This window comes from Camelina sativa, chromosome 12, assembly GCF_000633955.1.
Source record: "Camelina sativa cultivar DH55 chromosome 12, Cs, whole genome shotgun sequence".
In the NCBI taxonomy this organism is placed as follows: domain Eukaryota; kingdom Viridiplantae; phylum Streptophyta; class Magnoliopsida; order Brassicales; family Brassicaceae; genus Camelina; species Camelina sativa.
In genome coordinates this window covers 1,258,018-1,270,314 of record NC_025696.1, presented here as the reverse complement: position 1 = coordinate 1,270,314, position 12,297 = coordinate 1,258,018, and the positions used below count along the sequence as shown (strand labels likewise).

General features: G+C 36.1%; 6 protein-coding genes across 6 annotated transcripts; 4 read left to right on the top strand and 2 right to left on the bottom strand.

Moving 5' to 3' along the window:
• LOC104733099 (putative F-box/kelch-repeat protein At4g11770) lies at positions 879–1,574 on the top strand. Its single transcript, XM_019233451.1, has one exon. It carries the CDS (start codon positions 879–881, stop codon positions 1,572–1,574), a length of 696 nt encoding a protein of 231 aa, XP_019088996.1.
• LOC104729397 (glycosyltransferase 6) lies at positions 2,045–3,513 on the top strand. Its single transcript, XM_010448334.2, is given in 2 exon segments — positions 2,045–2,873; positions 2,875–3,513. Coding segments are annotated over 2 exon segments (1,284 nt in total). The 5' UTR covers positions 2,045–2,094; the 3' UTR covers positions 3,380–3,513.
• Positions 3,665–4,266, bottom strand: LOC104729396. The gene has a single exon (XM_010448332.2). It carries the CDS (start codon positions 4,218–4,220, stop codon positions 3,759–3,761), a length of 462 nt encoding a protein of 153 aa, XP_010446634.1. The 5' UTR covers positions 4,221–4,266; the 3' UTR covers positions 3,665–3,758.
• On the top strand, positions 5,779–6,423 carry LOC104729394 (VQ motif-containing protein 29). Its single transcript, XM_010448330.1, has one exon. The coding sequence runs from the start codon at positions 5,809–5,811 to the stop codon at positions 6,169–6,171; it is 363 nt and encodes a 120-aa protein (XP_010446632.1). The 5' UTR covers positions 5,779–5,808; the 3' UTR covers positions 6,172–6,423.
• On the bottom strand, positions 6,560–7,211 carry LOC104729395 (putative phytosulfokines 4). Its single transcript, XM_010448331.1, has 2 exons — positions 6,977–7,211; positions 6,560–6,871 (listed from the first exon to the last, which is right to left on the bottom strand). The coding sequence occupies exons 1-2, from the start codon at positions 7,103–7,105 to the stop codon at positions 6,737–6,739; spliced, it is 264 nt and encodes an 87-aa protein (XP_010446633.1). The 5' UTR covers positions 7,106–7,211; the 3' UTR covers positions 6,560–6,736.
• Positions 7,907–12,257, top strand: LOC104729392. The gene is made up of 4 exons (XM_010448329.2): positions 7,907–8,390; positions 8,777–11,365; positions 11,454–11,559; positions 11,647–12,257. The coding sequence occupies exons 2-4, from the start codon at positions 8,850–8,852 to the stop codon at positions 12,250–12,252; spliced, it is 3,228 nt and encodes a 1,075-aa protein (XP_010446631.1). The 5' UTR covers positions 7,907–8,390; positions 8,777–8,849; the 3' UTR covers positions 12,253–12,257.

Genomic DNA, 12,297 nt, shown 5'->3' with positions numbered 1-12,297 from the left:
ACATTTGCTGAGAAAATATTTGATTTAGATAATTAAATAGGAATCCCCTTTAGCAGCAAGATTGTAGCCAAACCCCAAAACCCTCATCGTATCTCCTATCCCCCAACTGACCGATAGCAAGGAGCTGGTCACGAACGAGCCGGTCAATCCACTGAATGATGGTCAAGGCTGGTGTCGGTGCAGAGCCATGCCGCCTTCCATTCCTTTCCCTCCATATTGCATAAGTAACAGCTTGAAACACATAACGGATAAGGAAACCCTCAACTAAAGGAAGCTGAGGGTTAGAAATGTGAGCAAGTAGAGCAGTCCAAACAGTCGTGTACTGTGCTTTCATCAGTCTTAATGCAGACGTTGCTTCACTTGTTATAATAAGTTTCAAACATGATTGCATCTCTCTCTCTGCTCTGTTTGTTATTTTCTCAAATTTTGCTCTGGTTTCTCCCTTCTAATTAAATAATTGATGTGAGTATTTTAAATATAATCTAATATAATTACTCTGAGTGTTTTTTATATTAGATATTATCAAAACTAATATAATTTAATAATATCCAGTCCCATAAAAAAAATTATATATAAAGGAATTGGATGTGATAGAGTTCAACTAGATTTAGGAAATATAAAATACTAGATGTTCTGGATTTTGGATCTACGTTTTAGTTAATGTTGGCTTCCACAGCCATGAACAGAGCAAAGCCAACAACGGTTGCAAATACGATGACCTTTCTAATGCTTCCTGATGACATGCTTTTCAACTGCTTAGCCCGTGTCTCGAGATTGTATTATCCTTCTCTTTCCCGTGTCAGTGGGGTCGGGATCTAACCGCAGTTGGTTGTGATATCTACCAACTTGGCAATTACAATCCGTCAAGGGTCATGTTCATGGACTGTCGGAATCACACTTGGCACAAGGCTCCAAGCATGCGGGTGGTTCGATGGTACCCTAATGTGCGTGTTCTTGATGGGAAAATATACATAGCAGGAAGCGTTAAAGATAGTCAGTCCTCAGATTGGATAGAGTGTTTCAATACCAAAACCCAAATATGGGAGCATGTGCCATGCCCTAGTGCAAAATTTATACAAGAGAATAATTATATACACAATAGCTTAGCGATTGATGGAAAGCTTTACCTCTTTGGGGTTAGGAGTACTGCGGTTTACAAGACCAAGGAAAACAGATGGGATGAAATAGGGTCAACGGAGATGGGTTTGAGTTGGGCTAGCAATCCATATTATTGCGTCATAGATAACATATGTTTCATTTATCATTGGCTATTAAAACGGCTCCAATGGTACGATATTGATAAAAGATCTTGGAAAGATCTAAAGGGTTTGGAGGAACTGACTAAATTACTAAAAGATTGTTACAAGAGTCGTCTTAGATTAGAGAATTACGGTGGGAATATAGCGGTTTTGTGGGAGAAGGAGGTGCATGAAGAGAAGATGATTTGGTGTGCTGAGATTGCCCTCGAAAAGCGCAATGAACATGAGATTTATGGTAAGGTTGAGTGGTGTAATGTCGTGCTTCCCGTCCCCATAACATGTGAGCTTTTAGCATCGTTTATTGTTACTGTTTGATGAATCAACCATTACTGCATTGATCTATCTCTTCTCAGTTATGCTCTGTTTTTTTTTTCTTCTAATTTTTCTTCTAAACACTCTATTTTGTAATTTTTTCATATTAGTAACGCAAATAATTATATGGTATATATCAAACGTTATTCATAATTGAGAATTCTAAAATTAGTATATGTATATATATAATTTATAAAAACATATAATTAAAGCAATTAGTGTATCATAATTATGAGAAAATAACTTTATATGCTAATAAATCTCAGAATCTAAAGTTTCAGGATTTGATTCTATAAAAATAATGATCCAGTCCTGTCCATTGCACAACCTTACTTGAAAGTCTAATACTTTTCCATATATGTATTAAGAGTTATTATCCTAATTACAAATTTCTTACCATACATAAAGTTTGACTAAATCACCTCATATTTATCATAATAAACCCTTAATCAGAAAAAAAGATAATTTCTCATCTTTTCAGTTTTTTTTTTTTTTTTTAATTTGTTTCCCTTCATTATCTTCAATGGGAAAATACAGTGGCACAAAGAACAGTATTATCTTCTTCGCCGGAGCTCTCACGTCTCTTACTCTCCTCTGGTCTTACTTCTTGATATTTTCACCTTCCTCCAATTTCACCATCACCGGTTTACTTCACGACAAACAACCGGTTAAAAAATGTTCCGGTTTAGACATGCAATTCGACCCGCCGGAGCCCGGTTTTTACGACGATCCGGATCTAAGCTATTCCATCGAGAGATCAATCACAAACTGGGACGAGAAACGGCACCAATGGCTCGAATCACACCCGTCGTTCAAACCCGGTTTAGAAAACCGGATCGTGATCGTAACCGGTTCGCAATCCTCGCCGTGTAAAAACCCAATCGGAGACCATTTGCTTCTCCGGTGCTTCAAAAACAAAGTCGATTACGCTCGAATCCATGGCCACGACATCTTCTACAGCAACGCTTTGCTTCATCCGAAGATGAATTCGTACTGGGCGAAACTTCCGGTGGTTAAAGCGGCGATGCTTGCTCATCCGGAGGCGGAGTGGATTTGGTGGGTTGATTCCGACGCTATTTTCACCGACATGGAATTCAAACCGCCGTTGCACCGTTACCGTCAACATAACCTCGTCGTTCACGGCTGGCCTAATATAATCTACGATACACAGAGCTGGACGGCGTTAAACGCCGGCGTTTTCTTGATCAGAAATTGTCAATGGTCAATGGAGTTCATTGACACGTGGAAGAGCATGGGACCGGTGAGCCCGGATTACAAAAAGTGGGGTCCGATCCAACGGTCTCAAAGATAAGTTGTTTCCCGAGTCAGATGATCAGACGGCTCTGATTTATTTACTGTATAAACACAAAGAATTGTATTATCCTAAGATATACCTCGAAGCAGAGTATTATTTCCAAGGTTACTGGATTGGTGTAGTCGGAGGTTTCGCTAACGTGACGGAGCGGTATCTTGAGATGGAACGACAAGACGACACGTTGCGTAGACGTCACGCTGAGAAAGTGAGCGAGCGATACGGTGCGTTTAGGGAGGAGCGGTTTTTGAAAGGCGAGTTTGGTGGAAGAGGTAGTCGCAGACGCGCGTTTGTAACGCATTTCACGGGATGTCAACCTTGTAGTGGAGACCATAATCCGATTTATCGTGGTGACACGTGTTGGGATGAGATGATCAGAGCCCTTAATTTTGCTGATAATCAGGTGATGCGCGTCTATGGTTACGTTCATTCTGATTTGAGTATGACTTCTCCGCTTCAACCTCTGCCGTTCGATTATCCTAATGATCCTTGGTAATTTTTTTCTTATTTATGTTGACTTTAAATATACTTTTTACAGTTATGAACCATCACATCCATGCTTCTTCATAATTATTGATTTGGTGATGTACATATCTAGATTCTAGATATTGGTTATAATATCACAATCATATGAATATAGTATTACATTTTTGTTTTATAATGCCAACTATAAGTGAGAAGACTTGGATTTAAAACAAGCAATATCACATTTAACAATTTCCTTTTCACTTTTTGTTTTTTACAACACCCACATGCATGATGATGACAATTGACAAGTATCACATTTGGTTGATTCTTGTTTACATAAGAGACCCAAGCTCTCGATTTGTGAATCACACATATACAACCAAAGATTGATACATAGAAACAAATTACTAAAAAGCATAAGTATATGTGGCAACACCATAACTCTTACTCCTTGGAAGCTTCTTGTGTTTAGTCCCAAGACTAACCAAAGGACTTGTCTCATCAATTGTCTCAATCTCATGATTGTGATGACCAACACAGGTTCTCGAACTTTTAGCCTTTCGCAATTTCGGTGATCCCGGTCCTTGCCATGCATAAAGATTCATATTTCTAGCTGATGCGGCTCTTACAAGCTGAGCCACACGATTATCTTCGGCTCTCGCGGAATATTGTGAGTGGCTAGCGCTGAAACTTCGCGGAAGAGCACTTACGTGGCAGACCGGCATCCCAAAACCCATGCCGCTGCCAAGAAGATCATCATGGGAAGACAACTGATTCATGCCTCGTACGTACAAGTCCCTAGCTTTCACCAGCATGTTTATGGGAACCTTCATGTACTTGCGTAGCTTCGTCTCCTTTTTCTTGCTCATGTTTATCTTTATCACAAAGTCAGAAGTCAGAAGAGAATCTAAGTGGCTGAACATTTAACAATGTCTTGCGATTATTTATACACATTTGAACTATATATATAAATACACACATTTGTACTATAATATACGAGAAAATGATCAGATAGAGACATAGAGTGAATGAAACCAGCTAAGATTTTTTTTGTTTCATCACTTGCAATAATGACTATTAGTAACGATCATTTAGTCAAACAATATTATCACTCTTTGACAAAAAAAAAAGGATTTATGGCATTTGCGTACGGAGAGATGCATCATTGTATTTCAATATAAGCAAATGGCGACTTTTTTTTTTTTTTTGGTTGATTACTATTATATAGCACGAGACGTTGAAAGTTTGGTGGAATCCCTACTAAACAAAAGATAAAAATTTGCTTAATTATGATAACAAAATAAAATTTGTATACTCTTAAACGAGGAGCATATATAATTGTAAACTACCTAAATTATGAGACCCATTGCTAAAAAAATGTAAAGCCAACAGTTGACTTCAAAACTTAAAAGTAGTGAACACACTATCCATGAAATTAATTAAAATACGACTAACGTTTTTAGTAAATTGGAATATCCAAAATTGCAATAAAAAGAGTGGCTATTTGGCTAAATCGTGTGTATATCTTAATAACAATCCACCGCCCAAGAATATGAAGCTTATCTTAGATGTCTTATAAACTAAAACTATGTTTTGAATATGTATATTTTTGCCTTTACCACTGATATATTAAACTTCATCATGCACTGACAGTGAGCGGTGAGCCTTTAATTTTTCAAAGGGTTAATGACTGCTTGCCAAAGGTTAAAAGTCGAACGCTAGACGAAGAAGAACCTTAAAAAAAAAACTATTTAAAAAAATTATATAAAAATACATGTATATGGATTGGACCCCAATAATTGTAATTTGAATGTTATTGAAGACGTTTGATGGGCCTCAGTATTTGTAATCTGTATCTAGCTTCATTGTTATTAAGAGGCCCTTGCGCTATGGTTCATTAGTTAACCGAAGAAGTTATATACCATTTTTAATTTAGAAACAGAGCACCAAGTCGAGACTAAATGGTTGTTTACACATGTTTTCCCCCTTCTAGAAATAAAATAATAGATTACTTGTGTTACTAAACAAAAAAAAAAGGAAAACTAATAATAGATTCACAGATTCAGATTCAAATCCGAAGGCTGCATGTTGATAATAATCTTCTCATCATTACAAATAACAAAATAGCACGTGGACGGCTTCCTAATTATAGTAATGGATAAAGTAATCAGTTTTGTTATAGAATATTCCTAATTATAGTTCCTACTACGATCAGAAAAACTATGAAATCAATAAAAAAAATATTTATAGAACACACTCGTTGAAATTTTCCAGTTACTAAGAAATAAAAAAAATAAAACAATGTTCTCAAAAGTCAAAACTTGAATGAGAGTCAAAAACCAAAGGCTTGACCCTCGTTGAAAACGTTGCATATCCATCAATATATATCAGAACACTTTTTAACTCACACATCCCAAAGAAGTTTCTCTAAGCGATATCTCAATTCTCAAAGTCTCAATGGAAGCAACATCACAGCCGTTTTTGTCTCAAAGTTACCTTAACGCTCAAGAAACCGCGACAAGGACGACGAAAAATTACCTAACTTCGCTTCATTCAACCCGAAAACAACCTTCGAAGCCCTTATTAAAGAGGCCTGCAACATCATCATCATCATCCCCTTTGAATCCAATGCATCCTCATGTCTACAGAGTCGAGCCAGTAAACTTCAAAGAGTTGGTTCAGAAGCTAACCGGTGCACCTGAGCACGAGGTTGTGCAGGCTAAACCGCTTACGAGTTTGGATGATGTAACAAAGCAGAGTTCTTCATCTTCTTGGGGAGATTTTTCATTTCAGAATCCTGCAAATCTTTCCCGATGGTAGTTCATAACATATTTATGTATTTACTCTTTCGAAATGCTTTCTTTGAACGAGAGAGATGCCTGACATTCTTGTACTTTCTTTTGTTTTTTAGCTTTTTAATAAACAAGAAAGATGTAATCAACAAAGAGTTAACTTAATCATGTTATATTATGAATTTAACCTGTAACTTGCATGATTATGAAATGATTCAGCGATTCTCTGTTATAAATTTTCACTAATCATATAATTTTCAGACAGGCATTTTCGTATTAATTTTATTATGTTGTAAACCATTCTTCCGCAAGACTTCCGAGATTAGCGCATATGTAAAGTAAATAAATTATGCTATCTTACATTTTTTTTCCAGTTAATTCAACTTTTCCTCACTTATATTCCATTCTACTATAAATTAAACGAATTATGTCATTTATATTGAGTTTGTAATATATACAAATAATATGTGGGAATAATTTGACACCTTTCCGTTACAAGAATAAATTGAATTAATCAATGATCCTATATACACATGTGTAACATGTGAGAATAATTTGTAATTCACAACAGTTGGAATACTTAACATATATAGCTAAGGGTTATTTTTCTTCTGTGTATAGATGTAATCAAGATGAGCGGTCAATGCTCTTCTCACCAAGCAATCTTCGTCGTCTTCTTTATCGCAGCTCTCTCCCACCACATCGTGTAGTTTTGATTCTATCATTTCCTGAAACACAATAAAACATAAATTACAAACGAAGACATATAATTTTTCGTATCAAATTAATTTACATATTTATAACATGTATGTGTGTACATATATATGACTAACCAGACTAAGTGTCTCCGCAAGAGAGGTTGTGAAGGAGGCGAAGTAGGTCGGTTCGGGGCGAGCGGTGCACGCTTGCATGGCGGCGCAAAAGAGGAGAGCTATCATGAGCAAAGTAGAGAGATTTTTCATTTTTGTGATTGTAGATTAATTATGGATATTGAAGATTAATTATGGATATTGAAAAAACCAATGAGCAAACCACCTTTATATAGAGTCAATATTGGTCAACTGTTTCCCTTAATCGAGTTCTAATTTTAAGAACGAAAAAATTAGAGTGTTTTGTTCTTATCTTTCTTTTGTCAATGTTCTTATCTATTTATTTTTTTAAAAAATATAGTTACAAAGGAGAAAAAAAAAACAAGGAGTTTTTATTATTAGAAATATTTTAGTGCATAGATTTTTTATACAGAGAAAAGTGAATTTCATAAACATTAGCTTATGCCAGTTACAATCATAGCTGTATATATATTTCTCATTTAACAACATGTACATATAATAAGATAATCTCATAAATAAATTTCAAACTTTTTTGTACTGGAAACATCTATAAGCATATTAGGGAGTAGGGAGGTTAATGCACTGCCGTAACGAGTGAGAGGAATGAGATTGTAATTGGACCCACTACAACAAATATGTACATTGATAGCAGACGGATATAGCTCATTTTCCGTCACTGCTATGAAAGATGAGATTTTTTTTCGCTTACTTTTTAATAGCATCTTATTAACGCTATGATAGGAAAATTATGTAGCGGGAAACAAAAGTGACTTTTGTCCGCCAATACTTAGTGAAATTATTCACTTAATCGCCAAATAAAAAAAAAACCCAAAAACTCGACACACTCTCTCTCTCTCTCTCGTTACAACCTAAGCTCAACCTAAGAAGATTTCTTCTTCTAAATTCTCTGTGTGTGCTCAAATTCTTCTAAATTTCTTATCAATTCTTCAGTTTTATCGCCGTTTGTGAAAAGCCCCAATTTCGCCGTTTGTGAAAAGCCCCAATTTCGCCCTAAATCTCCATATCCATCGCAATTGATAGCTCGAATCCATTTTTGAGGCATGTCTTTCTTCTTCCTCCTAATTTCGTTATTTGTTTCGATTATTTGTGATTTCAAACAGCTTTTGATTTCGATAAGGGTCAGATTTAGTTATCTGTTTTGTTAGGGTTCGATTTATCTAGATTTATTTCGTTATCTGTTTTTTAGGGTTCGATTATTTACAGATTTTGAGAATGTGGAGTTTCGAATCCATCTGTTTTGTTAGGGTTCGATTATTTACAGATTTGACTCAAAAATAGCTTTTGGATTTGAGTATTTGCGCCTTCATAAACTGAACGATTTTTTTTTTTTCCCAAGTGTTGGTGATTGAAATGTTGGGGAACTGAAGCTTCTCATTTCTCTGTACTCACACAACAGGTTAGTATCACTCAACCAATAGTTAAACATTATTATTACACACGAATATTGGTGATTGCTATGTTTTGTCCTTTGAGTCTGATTCGTATAAATAGTGATTAGATTAGTGAGATTTTACACAGTTAGATATTGGTTTAAGAGCATCTGTATGTGTCTGAAGTAGTGCAGTATTGTCTGAATTGTTGCTTAATGTGAGCTTTGTATAATATGTATCTCTATTTTATCTATAAAGGTTAAAATTTATATTATAACATATAATGTTGGACAAGGCATGGGTGCATCTATGCAGGTAAGGAATTATATTTCATAATTAGGTTTTATTTTGGGTTTGGATACTTTAAGATGTTCTTTTAGTTATGATTTTTTTCTTTAATTATCCATTGAAGAGCTGATCCTGGTTATAAAAGTGGAGCTTGGAAATTTGTAAGGGATGTGTCTGCGGCTTTAGGTGACATAGAAATGATAATATGTCCTTGTAAAGACTGTCGTAATGTAGTACGACAGTTAAACAGTGTTGTGGTTGAGCATCTTGTAATAAGAGGGATGGATGAGGCATACAAGGTGCATAGTGATTGGTATCATCATGGAGATGTGAAGTCAGTAGATGAATTTCAAAGTAAACCAACTCAGTGGAATGAGGAAGTTTTTGAGTTATATAAAGCTGCTGAATTTTTTGATCAAGAGTTGGCTTTTAGAGGTGACTTAGCTGACCAACCTGTGGGCGACTTAAGTGAGATTGCAGAGGGTGAGGACCAACAAGAGGATGAGTTCCTTGCAAAGATCCGGGATGCTGAAACCCCACTATACCCTAGCTGTTCAAACCACAGCAAGTTATCGGCTATTGTGACTTTGTTTAGGATTAAGACACATAATGGCTGGTCGGATAAGAGCTTCAATGAACTGCTTCAGACATTGCCAAGCATGTTGCCAGATGGTAATGTCTTTCACACATCATTGTATGATGTCAAGAAATTTTTAAAGAGCTTTCATATGGGATATGAAAAGATCGACGCATGTGTTAATGATTGCTGCCTCTTCAGAAAGAAGTTAAAGAAGCTTGATAAATGTCCCAAATGTAATGCTTCACGGTGGAAGACTAATAAGCGGACTAATGAGGTAAAGAAAGGTGTCCCACAGAAAGTATTAAGATATTTTCCAATTATACCAAGGCTGAAGAGAATGTTCAGATCAGAGGACATGGCTAAGGACTTACGGTGGCATTACACTAACAAGAGCACTGATGGAAAACTTCGACATCCAGTAGATTCTGTTACATGGGCTCAGATGAATGAGAAGTATCCTTCATTTGCAGCTGAAGAAAGGAACATACGGCTTGGGCTGTCCACAGATGGATTTAATCCATTCAACATGAAGAATAGTAATTATAGTAGCTGGCCTGTGCTATTGGTAAACTACAATTTGCCTCCTCACCTTTGTATGAAGAAGGAGAATATAATGTTGACATTATTGATTCCTGGTCCACAACAACCAGGTAATAATATTGATGTCTACCTAGAACCTCTTATTGAGGATTTGAATCATCTGTGGAAGAATGGAGAGCTAACGTATGATGCTTTTAGTAAAAGTACATTTACTCTAAAGGCAATGCTTCTCTGGACCATTAGTGATTTTCCTGCGTATGGAAATCTTGCTGGTTGTAAAGTAAAAGGTAAAATGGGATGTCCTATGTGTGGGAAAAATACTGATAGTATGTGGTTGAAGTTTAGCAGGAAACATGTCTACATGTGTCATAGAAAAGGTTTGGCTCCAACACACAGATATAGGGAAAAGAAGACTTGGTTTGATGGAAAAGTTGAGCATAGGAGAAAGTCAAGAATTTTAACTGGTCATGAAGTTCATCAGAATCTGAAAAACTTCCAAAATGATTTCGGAAATGTGAAAAAGGCTGGGATGAAGAGAAAGAGAACTGTCTATAAAGAACCAGTGTTTGACAGTGATGATGATGAAAGTGAATCCGATGAAGATGAGGAAGTAGAAGTAGATGAAGATGAGTTATCAAGGTGGAAGAAAAGATCCATTTTATTTACTCTGCCTTATTGGGAGGATCTACCAGTACGGCATAATTTGGATGTAATGCACATAGAAAAGAATGTGACTCACAGCATTGTATCCACATTGTTGCATTGTGGAAAATCTAAGGATGGTCTTAATGCTCGTAAGGATCTTCAACATCTTGGTCTAAGAAAAGAGTTGCATCCTACCACAAAAGGAAAGAGAACATATCTTCCAGCAGCACCTTGGTCTTTGTCCAAGAATGAGAAGAAGATTTTTTGCAAACGACTATTTCATTTTAAAGGTCCAGATGGATACTGTTCTAATATTTCAAGAGGAGTTTCAGTAGAAGAGTGTAAGGTAGGAGGTCTGAAATCACATGATTATCATGTCTTGATGCAACAGCTTCTCCCGGTTGCACTTAGAGGATTGTTACCAAAAGGTCCTAGAACAGCAATACTACGGCTATGCGCATTCTTCAATCATTTGTGTCAGAGAGTTATTGATATTGAGGTTATTACAGTATTGGAAGCTGAAATTGTAGAAACGCTTTGTATGTTTGAAAGGTTTTTCCCTCCAACCTTCTTTGATATCATGGTACACTTGACTGTTCATCTAGGAAGAGAAGCTAGACTAGGAGGACCTGTGCATTTTAGGTGGATGTACCCATTTGAGAGGTATATGAAAGTTCTAAAAGATTTTGTAAGAAATCCTGCAAGACCAGAGGGTTGTATAGCAGAGTCATATCTTGCAGAAGAAAGCATGCTGTTTTGTAATGAGTTTCTGAAAAAGACAACCAATGTAGAAGAAAAACCTGAGAGGAATGTAGAGTATGTGAACAGCTCTATATTAGAAGGTCGTCCAATATCAGCAGGAACGTCATTCACTCTTACTGAAATGGAGAAGAATATAGCCCATCTTGCTGTCATTCAAAATACAGCTGCCTTTGATCATTATGTGGAGTAAGTTACTTGTGTATTTCATTCCTTATAAATTATAAGGTCAAAATTATGCTGCTGATAGTTTCTTTTCGTATTTATGATTTGGTAGTATGCATTTGCAATATCTACAAGACTCAAATCCAAGGTGTAGACGTGATGCAACATATTTATGGTCTATGCATTCTAAGAATTTTGCTGCTTGGTTAAAAGGACAGGTGAGTAAAGTTATGAATTTGATGAGTCTGTTTATAAATCTATAGTAGACTCATTCATAATTTTGATTAGTCTGTTTAATTTTGTAGATATCTATTACTTCTGATGGACATGAAGACATAGTTAAATGGCTAGCATATGGTCCACGGTGTACTGCAAGGTCCTATACTGGTTATATAGTTAATGGACAACGTTTTCACACATACTCACTTGAAAGGCAGAGTCAGAACAGTGGTGTTTATTATGAGGCAACGGCTATGTGTAGATCTAGTGCTAAGGATACTTCACAAGTAGTTGATTTGGTGTCATATTATGGGAGAATTACTGACATCATATTGTTGGACTACCATGTGTTCTATGTGCCGATATTTAGATGTAACTGGGCAGTAAAAGGTAATGGAGTTAAAGTGGAAGATGGGTTCACACTTGTTAACTTAAATCAGAGCCAAGTAAGCTTTCAGAAGGATCCGTATATTCTAGCATCTCAAGCAAAGCAAGTATTTTATTCAAGTGAAGATGGATCAAGTTGGTCTGTTGTTATGAGAGGTGCTTCAAGAAGATATAGTAAAGAAGATGTTCAGTCTGGAAATGCAGATATAATTGGTCCATTGCCAGTAGATGTTGACATGGATACTGAAATGGATGAAGCTGAATATGCTAGATCTGATTGTGAAGGCATATATGTGCAAGAGTAGATTCTTGATTCATTTATATATATATATATATATATATATATATAT

Bases quoted from the DNA above. Each gene is read 5' to 3' on its own strand.
- LOC104733099 (XM_019233451.1), top strand. From the start codon at position 879: ATGGACTGTCGGAATCACACTTGGCACAAGGCTCCAAGCATGCGGGTG.
- LOC104729396 (XM_010448332.2), bottom strand. From the start codon at position 4,220: ATGAGCAAGAAAAAGGAGACGAAGCTACGCAAGTACATGAAGGTTCCC.
- LOC104729394 (XM_010448330.1), top strand. From the start codon at position 5,809: ATGGAAGCAACATCACAGCCGTTTTTGTCTCAAAGTTACCTTAACGCT.
- LOC104729395 (XM_010448331.1), bottom strand. From the start codon at position 7,105: ATGAAAAATCTCTCTACTTTGCTCATGATAGCTCTCCTCTTTTGCGCC. The intron at 6,872-6,976 runs GTTAGTCATATA...ATTGTGTTTCAG, and splicing joins TTGCGGAGACACTTAGTCTG to GAAATGATAGAATCAAAACT.
- LOC104729392 (XM_010448329.2), top strand. From the start codon at position 8,850: ATGATAATATGTCCTTGTAAAGACTGTCGTAATGTAGTACGACAGTTA. The intron at 11,366-11,453 runs GTAAGTTACTTG...ATGATTTGGTAG, and splicing joins GCCTTTGATCATTATGTGGA to TATGCATTTGCAATATCTAC. The intron at 11,560-11,646 runs GTGAGTAAAGTT...TTAATTTTGTAG, and splicing joins CTGCTTGGTTAAAAGGACAG to ATATCTATTACTTCTGATGG.